Raw genomic sequence first — 14,558 nt, forward strand, 5'->3', positions numbered from 1 at the left:
AAGAGCCTGTAACCATGGCAATGAAAAGCCCCCTGCAACTGGGCAAAGCCAGACGTACCTTAATGGCAGCTTGGATTTCTCGAACTTTCTTTCTTGCTAAGACCTGTATGTGACTAGACACCTCCATTGAAAAAAGAGAAAAGGGAAAAAAGTACAGAGTGGATCACACATTTCTTAGATAAGGTGCATAACTGAAGCGTCTCCAGACCACACACCAAGCTAACAGCCAGTAAAGCGTTATGCAGTGTGTTGTCGTCACTTAAGTGACCTGATTAAGGAGGATGCAGGCTCCTTTAGCACACATTAAGAGCACACAGATGTGATCTGCTGTGTGCTGAATGAGAATTGGCTGGTCTAATATCCTTATGGGAGCTGGGGGAGGCATTTCACTGGCCAAGTCTACCTTTGCCATTCGTCCAATTGAAAATGATCTTGTACTCTTCGATGAAACTGCGTAAGTAGCAGCTTGAGTGAAAAGTAATGTGTGTTGATGGCAGCTTTGAGAGGCAGATTCATTGTCTACCCTGACATAAATCATATTTAAGGTGATATTCTAATGATTTCACAGAGAAGTATCATCATCATGTGGTGTATTTGCAGCTAAACATCTGTCTTAGAAACATATCTAAATTTCTAAATCTTCCTATTCCATTTGGCCCTGTACCAGTGGTGCACAGTCGACCTGACCAAGGTGTACCCCGCCTCTCGCCCTGTCTCAGCTGGCAGAGGCCCCAGTCGCATGTGACCCTGAACAAGATTAAGCAGGTACAGAACATGGACGGAAGGGTGAAGGATCGGGGAACTACATCTGAAACAACTACAGTGGAAACCGCTTATAGTGATCACGTTGATCGAGAGCCAATTTGAACACTATAAGCAGTTGATTACTAAAACCGAATTTGTGTTACAGTACAGGTATTTCACTTATTTTTTTTTTATATATCATCTAAATGCCATTTGTATAGTTTTTCAATGAGAAAAATGAAATGAAACGGATAGCTTCAGCATTTACTGAATTTTATTATCATGCAAGTTTAATTACAGTACTGCGCAGTCTGCCGTCGTTTTCTTTCTCCGTCGTTAGCATTCATGACTGTCTCTCGTTGCTTAATTAGACTACACAAGGTAGCCTGAGGAATGCCAAGCTTCGCCGCAGCATCTCGTTGGCTCGTTTTTGGTAATTTGTCATACGCCTCGAGGAGACTACGTTTTTCATTCAGAGAAAATGACTTCCTTTTTCCAGCCATGATTCGCGCGCTTGCTGCCCGGTGTCAACTCGTTACGTTAGCTAGCGAGGCAGAAGCAGACGTCCAGAAAGGAATCAAGCGAGTAGAAAATAAAATAGCTACACATAGTTTTAAAATTATTTTTGCACATGTTTACATTCATAAAATGGCCAAAAATGAACATTATAAGCGGATTTCTTGATTACCATACACAAATTATTTAAACAGCATTTGTATAGAAATGATTCTGTCACAAGCCTTTTGATCTATATAAGCAGATGAATACTATATCCGTGACCACTATAAGCGGTTTCCACTGTAGTTGAAAACTTAAAGGGATAGTTCGCCTCTTTTGACATGAAGCTGTATGACATCCCATTTTAGCAATATTATTTATGAACATTTTCCTACCCCCCGCTGCTTCCTGTGAGCAGAGTTCCAGCCTCGTTTTGGCGTTGAAGAAGGTAGTCCGGCTAGTTGGCTGGGGCTTAAAAAATAAAGCGTCTTGCTTCTCAAAACAATATGCGTTCAAAAGAGTAATACATTTGCATCACAAAATCGTCCATCCAGAAAAAGTCAGACCTCACATCGCTTGGCGCTATTTCTCTCTACCTTTGTATCACTACGGGCTGTGTAAACCGTGCAGACCGAGCAGTCCCCTGCTTCCGAGCAGTAAACACCGTAACAGGTGCGGCTATCGCTAGGTGGCTGAACGCATTGATATCAAGGGAGGCAAAAATAGCGCCAAGCGATGTGAGTTTTTCTGGATGGACGATTTTGTGATGCAAATGTATTACTCTTTTGAACGCATATTGTTTTGAGAAGCAAGACGCTTTATTTTTTAAGCCCCAGCCAACCAGCCGGACTACCTTCTTCAACGCCAAAACGAGGCTGGACCTCGGCTCACAGGACGCAGCGGGGGGTAAGTCAATGTTCAAAAATGATATTGCTAATATGGGATGTCATACAGCTTCATGTCAAAAGAGGCGAACTATCCCTTTAAGCAACAAGGGTTTAGTTTCTTTAATCAAAGAATTGAATTCAAATTCGGCTTCTTTTCCCAATAGATATGCACTTAATTGTCACAAAAGGAAAAACAAGAAGCTAGAACTAGTAAAGCAAAGATCTCTTAGAAGTCATTTGAACTCAACTGACAAATACATGAATACATTAAATAATGAACACAGCCAGTCAAAAGTCTGGACATACCTGCAATTTCATAATAAATGGAAAGGTGTGCACTTCTCTGGTACTCCACTCATATACATAGATTTAAATAAGCAACAGGAACAGGTGTGTTTCTTACTGTAGGTGAGGGTAAACAAGTCTGTCTAACTTTGTGTTGAAGAGTCACAGTGAGACAAACCATATGCCTTTCCGGTCCAGACTAATCAATTTACACACAGTGATCGAATGTCACTGCAGACACTAACTCGTTTCTCACTGTTGCTCAAGTTGGTGGTCATGGGGGGGGGAGACTTCCTGTTTAGAGGGAAGGTCCGTGGGCTTCACAGTTTTACTGAAACACCATTCGTTTTTCAGGAGTGAGTCCTAATTTGGTTCATTTTAGTACCAAAGTTCATACATGTGAGAGTCTAACACTCTACTCTTTCTAAATGTTGTTACCAATGACCATTTGTACCTTCAGAATAAGTCTTAAAGGGGAAGCTCTTTTTTTTTTTTTTTTTTTAAACCTGGACATTATTTCTGGCATAAAATACGTTTATCTACTCACCGATAACAACAAAGCCCCCCGATAGCCCCCAATAACAACAACACGGCAGCTATGAGCTAACAGTGCAATAGTACGCGTTCATTCATTAATTCGGCTTAAAGTATTGGTGAAATAAAGACAGATAATTCCTTATTTAGAGGCTGTATTGTCTATGCCCTGTTCACTCCCGTTATATGGATATACACGGATCTCGAGTAATCTAAATATCTTGCGAACGACGCCGACTTTCACCAAACTGTTATCGGTGAGTAGATGAACGTATTTTATGCCAGAAATAAGGTCCAGCTTTAAAAAAAACGAACTTCTCCTTTAAATGCTGTTCAAGTGCACAACCTGCATGATTAAGTCACAATGAGGGATGTTTCTTTTTTTTTAAGCTACTGCAGCAATGCTCTCCAAATGACAGTAAGACTTTTAAAACCTCTGTCAGCACCTTTTTCTCGTACACAAGCTGTACGTTACGGCTTCTGAAATAAGATACTTCTTCACCTTGAACAACTATTTTACAACAGCACTTTCAAGTGTACTTAGAAGTGCAAGGATGACAGAACATACTTGAGAAAGCCAAATTGGAGGGACGTGTACTGATGCTACACAGCAGCAATGGGGGATATGTTAGACTCAGAAATCCCCTCGACAGCGTAGCATCATTTTAATCGCCGTCCCCTCACAAATGTGGACCCAAGAGCCTTCTGACACCTGTGTGACAGAGATGTCTCTTCTCGTCTTACCTGCTTCCGAGTCCTCGTCTTCCCAGTCCGCAGCTTGATGTATCTGGCTATCAGCTCATTTCGACCTGCAGGGACAGAAAAATTTAGGATTTTTTTTTTTTATTATAAAAAAGAAAAAAGAAAAAAAGCTACAATCTGAAAGAGTAAAAAGAAATGTGTCTGTAACTCTGTACTGATCAGTTAGTGTGAAAAGTGTCTTTATGGTCATATCCCTGCAAATGTGGAGGACACAGCAAAGTTTTAAAATCTTCCACTCGAGTGCTGCCACTGCATGTTTCATATGACCTCACATTTTCTGTTTCTACAGCAAAATACCTGGCATGCCTACTTGAATGGAAACTTGTCTCCAAGATAGCATTTTACTGCTAAGATTTTGGCTTGACTTCAGATGAACAACAAAATCGGCTTTTCTTCCGTTTTTTCTTCCAGGCTTGGCTAAATGACACACCTGTACCGACTGTGTGAGTTTTAGTTGTTTTTTTTCTTTAAAAATGCCACACAGCTACCGACGCAGAAGTGCGTCCAGTGGCGCGCTACTCTCCGAGGCAATTTTACATAGCGGGTTTAAGACCACAGTTTCTTTTTTGTCTCCTTCTGTTTGAAAGGACAATTAGTGTAAACACTTGTCTAAGCAACCGTGACTGCTTCTGGTCTTAGACACACAAAGTGCAAAAACATCAGACGCACACAAAGTAGCCGGCACTGTTTTTACATTCTTCGTGGGATGCTTCGGAAATGTGCACAGCTATTACCACCGCCGGAATTGTTAACAACTGTTCCAGACAAAACGTAGGGGAGACATTCGTTTGCCAAAATTCAGTCAAAGTCAAACGTAAAAACTGTACCCTGTTTGTTTAAGCCCACTTCAATTAGTATAATTATACTTCTAAAAATGACCAAATTAATATAGCCAATTATAACAATTATGGCTCATCTCACTTGGAATCATTCACGAAGCTTAAAATAAGTAAGGGTTATCTATTTTTAACGTATGTAAATGAAGACGTATGTATACCTCATGAACTCACCGGATCCAGTGTCCCTGTGTGATACTGTGTAACATTAGAATGAAAAAAAAAAATAAATAAATCAGAGCCTTTAAAATTAATCTAATTCAACCTCAGTGTCTTCAAAGCCCACCGTTTTGAAAGGAAACAGACCTAGCTTTTCATACTATTATAGAAAATAATGGAAACGGAATATATTGGGTTTAAAACAGTGCAGCTCTGACTAAATTATAATTAAAGCATAGCTTTGTAGAAATCTCCAATTAACAATGGCCTCAAACATTCTTCCGCCCTCAGCTCTGCTCTAATTGCTGTAGCAATGAACATGACCCTGTTAAGCCCTTTCATATGGTAATAACATGCCGCCAACCAAAACTATTACACAAATTATAGGTAGGGAGGCTCTCTAATTATCTGTCCAGCTGTAGCCAACTAATGCCATGGAACTGCTCTAACTCCTCTGTGAAATTTGCCAAACCCCTCGTCATAATGAAACATTTCTCTGCCTTTACTTCATTATCAATTAAAGGCCTTCCTGTTGTTACGACACTATGGGACCACAAAGTACCGGACACGTGCTAATAAGCCGTATCTTGGGGAATCACAGGGAAAGGCATTTTCTATCAATGGCAACACATCGGGGATCATAAAAGGAGAGAGCGCAAGCGAAAAAATCTCAGAGGTATAAACGTAGATAACATAATAGACACATCAGATATATCTAGCGCCCGCAGAGCAACCTTATTTCTATAATGGAAACACAAAGTATTAAGGTCGAGGCTTCGTGTTGTGGGCCAATAATGCTTAAGTGGCGAAGTGAAATACATCTTTGGTTTGGACACAGAAGCATCAATTACAACCCCTCAAGACCAGTTATGATCGTACAGTTATTTTCTGGATGATTTTTTTAATTGTTTGATCTATAAGATTTCCAAAAAAAAGTAAAAAGCCTCAACTTCTTATTGTCTAGCTAACCTTTCAAAACCCAAAGATGTGAGGCTTTCTATCACATAAAGGGACAAGAAAATAATCTCATTATCTGGAAAGAGTAAATCAGCTTTTTGCCTAAAACTGATCAACAAACCTTCCTTTTGAAAACAAAGCCACGGTCTTTGTTTTGTTTCATCAATTAATCGTCTAATTGTTACAGCTTACACCTGTGCTTTGAAAGCCCGGGCACACTCTTTCCCAAAGTTCCCCAATGAATTACTCTTAGAAAAATGCAGATATCATTCATTCATTCATTTTCTATACCCATTTATTCCAATTCAGGGTTGCAAGGGGGGGTGGAGCCTATCCCAGCTGTCTTTAGTCGAGAGGTGGGGTACACCCTGGACAGGTCGCCAGTCCATCACAGGGCCACACAGAGACAAACAAGACACTCAAACTCACTCCTAGGGACAATTTAGAGTCACCAGTTAACCCAACATGCATGTTTTTGGACGGTGGGAGTAAAATGCAGATATGAATCCAGGAAAAATACCCAAATGTGCTTCTGAAGAGCGCATTTTTTTCATAATGATATACAAACTTATAGTAACAAAAAGGGTAAAGTCAGCTTTGACAGAAAGCTAGTTGTTGAGCAGGTTTGTAGACAGGAGGTAATGTTATGGGGTGCAAAGGCAGTGGCTCAGGCTAAGCAGGGACGGTGGTTGAATTGGGAAGGTGTAGAAAAGAAAAAGCTTAGTTGGAAAGAACTGTGGAGTATGGACGAAAGGAGTATTAGATTTTTGATAGGGGCAACATATGATGTATTGCCAACTCCCCAGAACCTAAAACTCTGGGTAAATGGAGACCTGTTATGTTTGTTATGTTCAGGTACTGCAACTTTAAGGCATATTTTGTCAGGTTGTAAGGTTAGTCTGTCACAAGGCCGGTATACGTGGCGACATGACCAAGTATTAAGAAGCTTAGCTGCAGGTATTGAAGATTAACGAAGGCAGGTAAACTTAGGAGGGTCTAAGGTGAAGAGAGTTGCAATTCAATTTGTTCAAGAGGGGGAGAAAGTTAAAAAGACGATAAGGAGGCACGGCAGCTTGGAGGATGCTTGTGATTGGGAGATGCAGGTAGATTTAGGAAATAAGCTTGTTGTTCCCCAGGAAATAGCCTCTACAAATCTCAGGTCTGATATAGTTTTGTGGTCTAGGAGTAGAATGGGAGATCTATTTCATAGAGCTGACTGTTCCTTGGGAGGAATTAGTAGCAGAAGCATAAGAAAGGAAAAAGCTTAGATATGTGGAGTTGGGGGCAGAAGCAGAGCAGCGAGGATGGAAAGTTAGGATATGTCCAGTGAAAGTAGGATGTAGAGGATTTGTTGCAAAGTCTGTTGTCTCATTGTTGAGGGAGCTGGGTGTAAGTGGACAGAGTGTGAGGAAAATAGTGAAGGAAGTATCAGATGAGGCAGTAAAGTCCAGTAAGTGGATTTGGATAAGAAGAAGCAATAGCAGCTGGGGGCCCAGCAGGTGGAGCACTTAAGGTAAACAGACTTTTGGAAAAGCAAAGAAGAAGTTCAAGATATTTAAGTGGAGGGTTTGGCCCATGTGAGCCTTTTGAAACCAGATGGCCATTTTGGGTGAGTTGGCTTTGAGTGAGTTGTATGGCTTTGTTTTTGCTGGCATTTTTAGTGATTATAGGACTGTTTAGGTGAGTTTGTCTGCTGAATCTGCTAGTGTGTCTTGTCCTGCCTCCACCTCTGGCACCCTCTATATTTTCATTACCCCCTACCCAAACCAGGGTTTGCATCCCCACCCCGCTGTGACTGGTGTGCAGTAGGTGAGAGGCTGAGGTAGCTTGTGGCTGTAAAAGATAGTTGTTGTGGTGTGAGGAGCAGTGTTGGCTGGCATTAGGGGGGTGACTCTGGGACGCCAGTGGTCATTGTCTAGCCTCCTGGAGGTGTCTTGGGCCCAACTAGACGAAACACTGATGAAAGGAGGTTCCCACCTGATGACCCCAATGACATGTTGGTCAGCATTGCTCACTGATCTATATTATAGGGAGTATAGGGAATTATTCACTGAGTCTGGTCCTTTTTTTTTTTTTCCCTTTAGCACAAGTTTCTTGTGTTTACCTTGAATGAATGATCAAAGCTCTTCAAGTTAATATAAAAACACCCACATATACGCCTCAGTGACACGAGCTCTTTGATGGTTGAAACACCTGTCTGTGTACCACCTCTGCACATTTTCATGCGCAGGTTTGAATTTAAGCTGTAGTTTGTTGGTCGACCCTTAAGCTCTTGTCACGCTGAAAATTTAGGCAGTCCCAGTCTGAATGAACCCAGTCACGTGACCTCGCACTATAAATAAAAAACATCTGGGGATTTACAAGTCCAGCATTCCTCTCCAGCGCGCCCGCAGTGTAAACTTTACCGGATGAAGCAGGGACCGGCACCATTTTCAATAATTCACACACTGGAAACACAACATGACAATACAGGCATTCATGCAAACTCCTGATTCCTAGATCAAAGCACACAAATGGCCAGCTGAAAGCTTGCTTACTGTTGAATAATTCATTCTTTTCACCAGGCTGGAAAAAAAAAAGCCCAGTGGGTCCTGGCTAGCCTGTGTACTTTCCATCCACCCCCCCCCCCAAAAAAAACAGCAGCAGCAACGACGACAACAAAAAAAGACCACGCATATCAAAGATAAAAATCTTTTACATAGCTGTTCTTCACACCCAAAACTCTGGAAATGCTACATTTCTCTCAAACTAAAACAGAATTTGAGGATCCATTAAAGCTGTTGAGTGTGGTCTTATTATCATGTGAATATCATACATAATAAATTCACTTCCTAGTTGTGTTAATGTCATTTGCACTGAGGAAAGCTGTTGCGCTCATGACATAAAATCCCCCGACACTAAACATCCTACATCTGAACACTATTAGTAAGGTAGCGAAATGTGAATTCTGGTAAGTACTAAATGCTTCTTCTTCTTCTTCTTCTTCATATACTTTTGCTCTATGAAATGTTACCAACTTGATTCAATATAGCTTTTGTCACCTAAATCTAGTCCACAATGAATTTGATAAAATGATTGGTGATATTTTTGCACCTTGTGCGCTGGCTTGTCGGATGAACCCGTTTAGCCACGAACAGATCTGAAGCAGCTCAAATGTGGGACATCGAAGATGAGTTTTACAGGAACCTTAGTGGAAAATTTTAAAGCAGGGATGAAAATCTGATGTTTCTTTGATGGTTGTTCAACAAGGACCTTCTTTTGTTTACATTGTTCTTTTTCTTACAAATGGTCTCAAGAGTTGTGGGATGAATGAAGTCCAGGCGGTAAAGCCTGGACAGTAGTGAGAAAATGAACCCTTTATGGGATGTTCCTGTCAACAGAAGCAGCAGGAAAAGGATTAAGTACTGACAGTGTTACCCCTGAACTGTTCTGCATCTGGAGGAGCCCCTCACATGGTCCATGTGAACTTCCCCTCTGAATCTCAATGACTCTGGAGGATCCGCCACATTTGAATGGCTGATTCCTCTTTCAGTCAGAAATCCAATTTGTTCCTTTGCATTCCCCTTCCAGCAAACCTGGAATATAGGCCTCCCTCTGTGAGTAACAATGGTGCCTAATGTCACAGTTCCCTGTGGACCAACTTCAGAGATGCCAAAACTCATCATACCTTTATAAAAAGACATATAAAGAACTAGACTGTACTAACACAATACAGGATCTTGAGTACAGATGTATCTGTTAGGTTGTGTAGTTTTGGCTTTTCCTTTTGCTCTTTAACTGAAAAGCTGATGCATTTTCAAATGTCTTGTTACTACTCGTCTAACAGATTATTGCCCTGATTTATGAAATAAGACCATGAGTGGAATCGCTTGTTATTGTCTGAGCACCCAGATATACTGAGCTATCAAATAAGACAAGAACAAGATAAGAACACTCAAAATGAAGAAAAATACAAAGAAATTTAACTCATTTACGATTCTGGAATTCATCACACGCAATTTTCAACAGAGCAGAAAAGCTGCTCTCAGAAGTATCAGAAGATCACACTTAAAGTAGAAACTGAGGTAAGCAGACAGACGATGTAACATGTTGGTGGGCAGCAAACGAGCATTTCTAGATTGCTCCTGAGTGAATAATCTCAGTCAGACTATCTTCTGTGTGCGCGTTTGTTGTGTTGATTATCATTCCAAAAAAATATTAAAATATTATCCATCCAATATCATTCCAAAAATAAAAAGAGAAGTCAAAACCCAAGGGTGATATCTGTGGTGGCAAAGGCACCAACTTTGAAAGTGACTAACAATGAACCTAGCCATCGAAAACCCAAAGAATGAGATTCTTTGTCCTCGACCTTCTTTTCTTCAATTCTATCCCAAAAAGAAAAACAGATAGAAAAGGATGGCAATTGTTTTCTCTACAGATAAAAGGTGTGCTTTTGTGTAGTTATGTACAAAACAGACTCACACCCTAAAATTGTGCAGCAAAGTGTGTTGAAGCCTCACCCAGTTCAAATGTGAAGAGCCTGTCACTGCAAGGGTCCAAATGACAGTTTCTTAGCATGCAAACTCTCTATGTTACCCAGCTGATGGTGAGAGCCTCCCAGTACAACATAACTGTGCTAAATTTAGTGTTTTTCTTTCTTTTTTTTTAATGAAAGAAAGGGAAATATTTTAGGATTACATTGCATTCTGGTTTATTGAGGTTTCTCCTGGTGAAGAAACAGGTGTACGCTCACATTCCTACAGAACATCACACCCTTTATGATTGTTGAACATCACCAACAAAATGGCAAGTCTGGACAGAGACCAAAATTTGACCTTTACAGGTTTAGATAGCTTAGGATGCTCTGCTATCAAACTCTATTGTAAGCTGTACTAAAAACATTTGAAAGGAGCACTTTACTTGTTTTCTCTTAATCTCATCGACTGGTTGCTGTAGTATCACATAATATATATATATATATATATATATATATATATAAATATATATATATATATATATATATATAAATATAAATATATATATATATAAATATATATATATATATATATATATATATATATAAATATATATATATATATATATATATATATATATATATATATATATATATATATATAATAAGCTATTCATAAACTAATACACTACTAAAATAAGCAACTAATTCTCATTGGTGAGGCTGTGCTGAACCTCCACCAGTACAAAGTTCAAACAAAATTCAAGCGTTCGTGAACCTACCCGACAAAAATACTGGAACTCATCTAAGTGTTGGCATATAAAGCTATTCGACCGGCTTGGTTTAGTCTTCTGAGCATAAGAACAATAGTTTACTGCTCTGCTTCCCTTTTCTCCCCTTTCCTCCGTTTAAAAGCGTCCATTTCCTGTAACAGCATCCCCCCCCTCATCATCTAATGCAGGCACAACCACAGTCACATCTGGCCCAGCACTCTGCCATGAGACAGAGCCGGGCCTGGCTCAGAATCAGTCAGCAGATTGCCTGCATGTGTTATTCTGCCTCGACTTCCTCTGTGCAGGGCCTGACAGGCAGTCGAACAGAACATGTGACGCTGTTCTGCACATTTAGGAGCTTCATTGTCCACTTTTCATTTAGTCCCGAGTCTTTTAATCAACACTTACATGATACTTATAAACTGTGATTAAACCGATACTCAACACCAAACATTATGAAGAGGCTTAATATTAATAAAATGCCATGACATCAGCATAACTTCCACTTTCTTCTTGATGTGTTTTTTTCAGATTATAGATCAAGATGCTACACAATTATTAAGAAGATTATAATAAAACTAACAAATACTGGCATTTATTATGATAAACTGATGACTGCAAAGTATTTTTCGCGCACAGACGTTAGATGGTTTCCAGCCTCTGGGATGTGGGTGCGCAGCATTATTACAGTGGCCCGAGCTGCACGGTGTTTGAACAGCGTATCAGCTGGATGCCCCCGCTCAGATCTGGCGGTGAAAGCAGTGCATGCAAAACATGTCCGATGACTAATAATGACGTTGTTTACAATGCACAGTGAGATCTGAAATCCCTTGGATTTTAAATGAAGCAACATTGAACAAAAGTCCAGAAGCTGCACAGCAGAGCTGCACAGTCATCTTGTGAGAGACCGGGCTGATTCCCTGGATGCTACTACAACTAGCACAGGCAGCAAAGACAACACACACGGTGAAAGATAAGGATCCAGAGAGATAGATCAGCAGTGACACCACTCAGGGAGGTACAATGTCGTTACAGCACATTTTGTTTTAAATTGTTGGAGACGTAGGATCTTACAGTGTGGCTGAGAGTGATAGGTTTGTAAAAGGAGATGCTTTTATATATCACTGACAAATGTGGGTGAGAATTGCAAAGAAGACTAAAGAATCAAGTGAAACAAGTTTACATGTAGCGCTTCCTGTGCTATTACATGCGAGTTCCTGATCTTTTACTGGATATCTCGACTTTGCTATCTTTTTTGACACATATAGTATATTGAAAATGATTTGTTGTCATCAGCAAAGGAAAACTCTACTCTATGTTGAAGAACAGTTGTGAATTGTGTCAGACTGCATCAAACCCAGTTGAACTGTAATGAATTAAACTGAATCCTTCTGTTTTTTTTATAAATGAGTCGTTCCTGAATTGCATCTTTCCCCTTGTCGTTAGATCTGCATACACCCCGAGTTTTTCTTTTTGACTGGATATACACATACCGGTAATATTCCTTAACCTAAGGAGTCTTGACATGATTATTTTAGTCTTTATCAACATTCAATTTAGTCCCAATGGATAGAAAAAACAAATACCACACCTTAATGTCTGGATTCAGCCGTCCATGAGAAAAAGCACATTCAGGATTCAATGACTGAGGTAGTTGCATGTGTTTACTGGCTACAGCTTTATCGGCAGAGATGCAAACACATTTTTACTCATGGCTCATGTAGGGCTAGTTCCCAAAGGTCCAGTCAAAAGTAAACTTTTTTTTTTTTTTTTTAAAGTCACGTTCAAAAACTGCCTGTAGGACAGCCAGTGCTGCTCTAAATGCTGCTAAATTTAAAAGCAGTAAACCCAGTATGACTGCACTCACATTTTGGTTTTAAAGGGTATTAAGTTATGTAGATCACTACCTAGTTGTGTTTATTTCCATTTGTGTGATTCTTTCTTTGTTCATGCATGTGTGTGTGTGTGTGTGTGTGTGTGTGTGTGTGTGTGTGTGTGTGTGTGTGTGTGTGTGTGTGTGCGTGTGTGTAGCTGACTGACACAATGGCCCCAGCGTTCTTGTCATTCGTGATAGATGACTCAAGGGTCTCAGGCAGATATTAGCATCACAATACACAGAACCAACAACACGGAGGCATCCGTCCCAGGTTTTGGGAATAGGAGGCGGGGGCAGCGAGCTATTTCCTTGAAATATCAATGGAAAACCACAGCTTGCCAAGTGAAGGTGAACCGCTGACTTGTGGCTTCAAAAGAAAAACTGACAGTACCCTTTTTGGGCATACTGTCAGTTTAGGATTATGATAACCATGGCTTAGAGGTCGTGGACTGTGCTGAAAGCTTGTTCAATGACTGATCTCGCGGGAATAAACGATGCGCGGCTCACAGGGTAAGAATCCATGACAATATTGATGATGCTCGAAGCCAACATCAACAAGTCTTTTATGCAATACTGAACCAAGCTACAAATTATTCCAACCCCTTCGGCAGTGAAATCTCTAGCATAAGTATAAAGATAAGGTCTGCTCATAGTGACCTCACTAGAGTCCACCAGCTGCATGATACAAATGTTTTAACTTCCTGTATTGTTGGCCCCTGGTGCTGGAAGTATGGGACCATAAGAAAGACTTCAAGGCCAGGTGGTGAATGTGTGACACTGCGGTGATCACAAACACTGCTGCTATTCTCTGAAACACAATAGAAATACCTCCTCCTACACGCTCACACTCTCTCATACAAACCGAATTTATCCTGAAAACGGAGTGCTCTCATGAGCTGGCTCGACATGTGTGCAACCTGATTTAGTCACTTCCTATGGAAGTGCGCACTTAAATAAAACTCTTCACTGTTGTACTTATGACATGTTTTCCGTAGTACTTTGGATTTGAACGCATCACACTTTAACTCTGGAAAGGCGATTATTACAGCAACCCTACACCATACTGGCATTTACGCACAGCAGTCTGTAAATGTATCCCGGGGTATTTTAGTTCTGGTTTCATGGCTATTTGGTGGTTACTTTCATATCTACGGAAAATAAAATCTATTCAGTCATCATCTACACAAGAAAAGCAAGGGCATAAAAAGACCCCGAAAGCATACAATTAGGATCGGTTCATTCACTTCAAAGCATGAGAATATTTGAAGACAAAACACAGAGACTTTTCCACTTAGTGTCATTCTATTCTGCAATTTTGTGAAAAACCTTTGTCAAACACAGAAGCACTTCTGAGGATCTCTGCCTATGTGTGCTTTTATAGGGCCAGTGTCTTTGGTTTGATAATACCAAACTGGTTAAGAAATTAGAAGGTTTTCAAGGTAAATCAAAAAGCTTTTAAATTGAATCCTCTCATATCCAGTGTTAATTTCGTCAGCTTTTTTTAATTTAGTCTTAGTCTTAGTCACAATGTCGAAAATCAATTTTAGTCTTAGTCAAATTTTAGTCATTTTAGTCAACACTGTACAGAATAAAACTTCTCCACACACTGCTTCTCTTTTTCTCTATTTTATTTATATAACACTGTGCAGAATAGAACTTCTCATCTTGGCCACCACCAGCATCGGCGGCATGATCAATCATTATCATGCAGGTTGTTTTGTTGTCCTTCGCGTTGTAAACGAAATGGCTCCATACATCCAGGCGTTGTTTTCGCCCAGCTCCAAAAAACCG

At 40.2% G+C, this 14,558-nt stretch overlaps 1 protein-coding gene across 3 annotated transcripts in view; it reads right to left on the reverse strand.

The window, feature by feature from the left end:
* Positions 1-14,558, reverse strand: part of tead1b (TEA domain family member 1b) — a 57,668-nt gene that overhangs the window by 15,385 nt on the left and 27,725 nt on the right. For 2 of the 3 annotated variants that reach the window (XM_075460566.1, XM_075460547.1), the window contains exons 4-5: positions 3,693-3,757; positions 59-121 (exon numbers count right to left, since the gene is read on the reverse strand). In XM_075460566.1, coding sequence (XP_075316681.1) covers positions 59-121; positions 3,693-3,757 — 128 coding nt within the window. The remainder of the gene's footprint in view (positions 1-58; positions 122-3,692; positions 3,758-14,558) is intronic. The other variant, XM_075460558.1, reaches the window with a different exon arrangement.

The sequence above is a fragment of the Odontesthes bonariensis genome, chromosome 1 (assembly GCF_027942865.1).
Source record: "Odontesthes bonariensis isolate fOdoBon6 chromosome 1, fOdoBon6.hap1, whole genome shotgun sequence".
NCBI lineage: Eukaryota > Metazoa > Chordata > Actinopteri > Atheriniformes > Atherinopsidae > Odontesthes > Odontesthes bonariensis.